Source organism: Talpa europaea (assembly GCF_964194135.1).
Source record: "Talpa europaea genome assembly, chromosome: 11".
NCBI classification, from domain to species: domain Eukaryota; kingdom Metazoa; phylum Chordata; class Mammalia; order Eulipotyphla; family Talpidae; genus Talpa; species Talpa europaea.
The window spans coordinates 45,057,337-45,063,478 of NC_140078.1; the positions used below are offsets into that span (position 1 = coordinate 45,057,337).

General features: G+C 40.6%; 1 protein-coding gene across 1 annotated transcript in view; it reads left to right on the plus strand.

Moving 5' to 3' along the window:
• ZPBP (zona pellucida binding protein) overlaps positions 1-5,825 on the plus strand; it is a gene marked incomplete at its 3' end in the record, with an annotated part of 152,228 nt that extends 146,403 nt beyond the window's left edge. The window contains exon 8 of the mRNA XM_084247520.1: positions 5,731-5,825. Within this exon, the coding sequence (XP_084103646.1) occupies positions 5,731-5,825 (95 nt within the window). The remainder of the gene's footprint in view (positions 1-5,730) is intronic.
• Positions 5,826-6,142: the final 317 nt, after the last annotated feature.

The window sequence follows — 6,142 nt, forward strand, 5'->3', positions numbered from 1 at the left end:
TTAAGTGGAATCATATTTGTCATTTTATGACTGGCTTGTTCCACTTACATACATTCTCAAGTTTCATCCATATTGCAGAATGTAATAGGATTTCCTACCTTCTAAAAATTGAATAAACATCGCATTTTATGTATGTGCCACATTTTCTTTAACCATTCGCCCACCATTGGACAGTTGGGTTGATTACACCTCTGCGCTGTGGTGAATAATGCTACTATGAATATGGGTGTGCAGATATTCCTCCATGTCCTGCTTTCCATTTTTTTACATATGTAGTCAGAAGTAGGATTGCTAGAGTGTATGGTAATTCTATTTTGAATGTGTTGAGACAACTTCATACTATTTTCCATAGCATTTGCACCATTTACATTCCAACAAATGTGCAATATTTCCAGTTTGACCAAATGTTCATCAACATGTGTTCATACCTTTTTTCTTTTTGATAGTGTTCATCCTAGTAGGTTTGGAGTGATATTTAGTGAAGTTTTTTTTTTTTTTAAAGATTTATTTATTTATTTTTATACAAGAACTGGGGTACAGGCCAGATTCGTGGGATGGTGAGAAGATTCACCAGAGACAGAACAGGCAGACTGACGAAATACACTGCTGAGGGGAGCAGCGGGAGAAACAGGAGAGGTCTGCCTGGCCATGTGGGACCCTCGCTGGCTGCCCGGGATCGAACTGGTGCTGCAGAGGCTGCGGACAGCTTCACAGTGCGGCACTAAACTGCCTGTGCCACCAGGGGAGGCCCTATTTAGTGAAGTTTTGATTTATATTTCTCAATTAGTAATATAAAACAGATCATGTGTTTGGTCCTATGTGATTTTTTCTGATTCCTATATAATGTTAGTTTTTAAGATACTTCAGTTTTCATTTTGTGAATATTTTAAATATGGTTAAAATTTTCAAATATATTTAAAATATTTTAATTTCCCTTAAAATCTCACACTGCTTCTTTGATGGGCTATAGGTGTTCCATTGCATTCTTCAATCACCAATTTCTTGCCCCATGCATCTGTAGTTTTCAGGAATAACCTGTTTCCCCTAGCCTGAAAGTTGAACCCCTCTGAAATCTGACACAGAAACCAATCCTTTAGGTGGCCATCAGACAATTGCAAATATTGTCAATCTTCTCTGTTCTTTGATTTTGGGGATAGATGCACAAGCATTGACTTGTGGGATAGATACAAGCATTGAAATCGCGTGCTTCCCTCAAAGCACATGACTGCATAGAAGGACTGGAACAGGAAGAGTTAAAATGCTGTATGTTTCCTACCATTTTGAACATGACTTTCCTAATTGTACATCTGTAGGGTAAGGAAAAATGTCAGGCTTTTCTGCCCTCCCGCCATCAGAATAGATGATGGAGCCTTGCGGTCCTGAATGCATGCCTGATGGCGGGCACCTGCAGTAGGGTGTGGGCATAGGTAGATGGGATTCACCTGGGCTGAGACTGGGCTTTTAAGGGCGGCGTCACGGGGACGCCAGAAGAAGCTGAAAGAGAAGCCGAGCAGAAGCCGAGAGAAGGCTGGAGAGTCCACAGAGTGAAGACCTGCTGGGGGCTGGGAGGCCTGCCATATGTCTGGTGAACCCCAATAAAAGACCTGCAAAACCCCTGAGGACTCTGACTCCTCCTTTACCCTGTCTGCATGGGATCAGAAAACCTGCACTGTGTCCTGTTCCTGACCTTATAATTGGCGTAAGTCGGCAAGATGATCCATGCAGACAGGTATGGAGCCCTCCGAAGACCTGGAGGGACTGGTGGACAAGGTCCGGGAGCTACAGAATAAGACCACGCCTGGAGGAGGAGATGCCCGAGAGGACCAGCCAGTGACCCCTGAGGCAGCAGAATCGTCCGTGAAGAGAGGACCACGATTTGGAGCTCGCCAGTGCTGATGCAGGGAGAAGCCAACGGACTTGGACTGATGGACTCGGACTGATGGACTCGGACTGATGAACTTGGACTGACAATCCCGCCAGAAGTTGGAGGACCTTGGCAGGTTATGGTTTTTTTGGGTGTTTTTTTTTTTTTTTTTTTGAGAATCTGGGGGTGGCCAAAAGCAGCCTGTATATGCCCAGCAGCTAGGTGGAGGAGAAAAGCCAACTGAGAAGGCAAAAGCTGGTACTAATGCTAAGTTTGGGAAGCCTTGAGTGGCTGTTAAGCAGCCTAAGTATGCTGAAGACCCGTGAGTCTCGTAAAATCACCTGTGGGTGATGCCCTGCTCGTTGTCGAGTGAGGGTGAGGAGCTGAGGAACCCGTCCTTGGTGGATGGGTGGGAACGTGGCTTGGGGTGGAGCCCAAGCCGCATGTAGAGTTTGGATCCCCGACCCATGTGCTTGTGCAGTGGGTTGGCCTGAGTGCAGGGGTCTGCGAGTCACATTGGTGGCTATGAAAGCCGAATGTTGGAGCGACTGCAGAAACTACAGAAACCCTGAGGGTTGGCGATTACCCCCAACAGAATGGAATCGCCAATCCCAGAGTGAGTGCATCCTGGGGGTGGATGCTGTGTGTGGCTTGTAGCCGAGACTACAGCCAGAGAAGGCCAGGAAGCCTGACGGCTCCTGACGTGTTACAGTAGATGCCGTGAGTGGTTCCCCTCCCTTGTATGAGCAGTGCCTTCGGCAGCAGATTTGGTGGCTCATTTGCTGGTACCAATAATTGTCTTTTGCACTAGGTTGGGGCCCTGCCTGGACTTATTTGTGTTCTGTTGTATTTTGTTGTTATATTGTGATGTATTTGCTTTTGTGGGCCATGGCTGCACTGTTTATGTTTGCTAAGGAAATTGTATATATGAAGACTATATGGCAGAAAACCCTGAGGGGGTGGACTGTAGGGTAAGGAAAAATGTCAGGCTTTTCTGCCCTCCCGCCATCAGGATAGATGATGGATCCTTGCGGTCCTGAATGCATGCCTGATGGCGGGCACCTGGAATAGGGTGTGGGCATAGGTAGACGGGATTCACCTGGGCTGAGACTGGGCTTTTAAGGGCGGCGTCACGGGGACGCCAGAAGAAGCCAAAAGAGAAGCCGAGCGAGAAGCAGAAGCCGAGAGAAGGCTGGAGAGCCCACAGAGTGAAGACCTGCTGGGGGCTGGGAGGCCTGCCAACCTCCTGGCCCCCCAGTACCCCTGCATGCCATATACCTGGTGAACCCCAATAAAAGACCTGCAAAACCCCTGGGGGCTCCAGAACTCCTCCTTTACCCGGTCTGCATGGGATCCTAGAAAACCTGTTCAGTGGCCATTCCTGCTCCCTATAACATCCTTTTGGTTGCTGTAAATCTTTAATTTCTGAGTTCCTGTAAGATTATTGTTGCTTTAACATTCTATAAGGGATGGAGATGGGAGGGTGCGACCAGAGCTTCATCTTGCTGAAGTTACTTTCAAAGTTACTGTCAAAGTTGCAGTTTGATGCTTGTTTGTATTTCCCAGAGTTTTGAGCTCTTTCTTGTTGGAATAATGAAAGTGATATTAGTTGAATATAGATTTTTTTCTTTTGTGCCTATTAATTTTTGTCCTTTTCTCATTGATTTATATGAATTGCTTATGGATTCTGAATAATATCCCTTTATAGTTCCTATAACTGCAGCTCTTTACCAGTGTTGTTACTTTACTATTGCAATTTTTTAAGTTTTTTTAATTTTATGTTTTCTATTATAGTTATTTATTTTCCCTCTTTAAAAAAAAAATTCCATATCCAAAATTTGTGAAATATTTTTCTTTTATTTACTTCAGTTTCTTTTTTTTTTATAATTTGTTAGTGATCAATCTTCAATGCTTCTTCTCTTTTTATTGCAATAAACTTGATTTAATCAGACTGCTCTCAGAACTAGCTGAGGGCCTCCCTGGTGGTACGGCAGTTAAAGATACAATGCTATCAAGCTATCACCAGCCACTGCAACCTGAGCTTAATCCCAAGCCAGGGAGCTAACCCACATGGCGCAGCAGACCTTTCCTGTCTCACCTGCTTTTCCCCTCAGTAGTGTATTTCAGTAGATCCACCTGTTCTACTCTCCACTCTGTCTCTGGTGAATTCACTCACCCCCTCTATCTCTGGCCTATACCTCAGTTCTTGTATGCATAAATAAATAAATCTTTAAAAAATATCACTGGGAGGTGTTCTACTCAGTGAGACTCAAACCTGGAAGATAACTTTACTGTCTTTAAATCTTAAATTTAAATAACAATTTAGCATTTCCCTTAATTCAGCTTAAAACTTTTTAGGATCTTCCCATCAAAGAGTTTTAGACGTAAGGACTCTGTGGTATTATATATTGTGTTATGAAGGTTTGTTAGAATCTAAGAATAGTTGTTAGAACTTCATATGACCACATACATTAGAGAAACATTATATAGGATTATTAGCTTTTATCACATGCACTCTTATTACTGTAGCAAATTAGCAAATAATTCTAACTTGTATAGCCAGTTTTTTTTTTTCATCTTAAGTGTTGCTCCCCAATGAAATATGTATTAAAACATGAAGAACTCATGAAACCTAGAATGTAAAATACTTGTACTGAGTATTTTCAATTTGAAAAAAATATTTTTAAAAGTATGATATGAAATTAAATAATAAAATATGGCCCAGATCCAACAATGCTATATGTTATTAAATCATGGTGCTAGAAAAAGTCTTTGATGTCCCATCATAGTTATGCCTTCAGTGTGCTGTTAACATCTTTGTGTACTTAACTGACTACATCTGCAACAGGGAAAGCAGGAGTAATGTAATCATGATCCCATTCCAACTGGAGGACTTGTTGACAGCACCTGACCTCCATGACCCCACCCCAAAGAAGTGGTTAGAGGCAGCAGTCCCCACAGTGCATAGGGTATATTGCATATATATTAAAATCCTATGATAGTCTTGTTGCTTTTTTCATCTTGGTCATCTAATTTCAACCCTTACAGTATAATATGAAGTCGGTTGTTACTATACTTGTTTTACCAATGAGGAAACGAACTAAGACTGTATGTGAGGGGGACATTCTATGCTGTCAAATGCTAACAATATTGTAAAACAAAGGTACTTCAATAAAAAACAAACAAAAACTTAAAGTTTAACTTTACCCAGAATCACAGAAATAACCAATGGCAGAGATGATATTTGAACTTGGCTTCTTCCTACACTTCTTTACATTTTGTCTTGCAGAGGTAGCTCTGGCAAACATATTCATGATATACATTATCCTTAGGAATCATCAAACTGAGTACACATAGTCTTAAGTTATTCTTTTCCAAAATCACACATTTAGCAATTACAGACTTGAAATCAGTTCATTACTGACAAACTGCTTGTTCTTCCCTTATTTGCAGCTGTCTTTTTTTGGAGTAGTCAAACTTATAGAAATACATAGTAGAATAATGACTAACGGGTTAATGGTGAGGTTGTGGGGATATGTTCAATGGATATAGAGCTGCAGTTTTTTTCCATATGAAAATGTTCTGGAAATTAGTTATGTATCAATATCTGTATACAACACTACTGAACTATAAACTTAAGAAATGGTTGTGATGGTAAGTTTTAGGTTATATGTATTTTACCATAATTAAAATGTACTGGATGTTGATTTATAAGTCTGTATACCTGAAACAGAATGTTACTTTATAAAAATAATTATAAAAAAAATCTCCCATGAAATCTTCACCTCTGTGAATATAATCTCCATGTAAGTTAAAATGTGGCACTTTAGGATACTAGTACTTATTAACTTATTCTTTATTCACAGTGATCTGCAGCCCTGGATCTTATAACCCCCGTGATGGAGTTCACTGCCTTCAATGCAATAGCAGCCTGGTGTTTGGAGCAAAAGCGTGTTTATAGGCCATTATTTTGAGGTCTTCTGTGGTTTATTGACACAAAAAATATAGCTTTGAAATATTAATATATAATAAATCACTACATTAAATATATTTGATTTTACAAAAAAAAATGGTGTCATCACTTTAATTGAAACACTATATCCAAAATTCTTTATAAAGGGAACATCCAGTAATCTTTATCCATTAATGCCAGACCTAGAGTGACTCCAAAGTATCTCTCAGATCACTGATTTTTAAAAATGATTTCAAACATTAAAATGGATTAGTCCAGATTTTTCAAAAGTAGCCCATTCTATCATTATAATGTTGACAAAATGC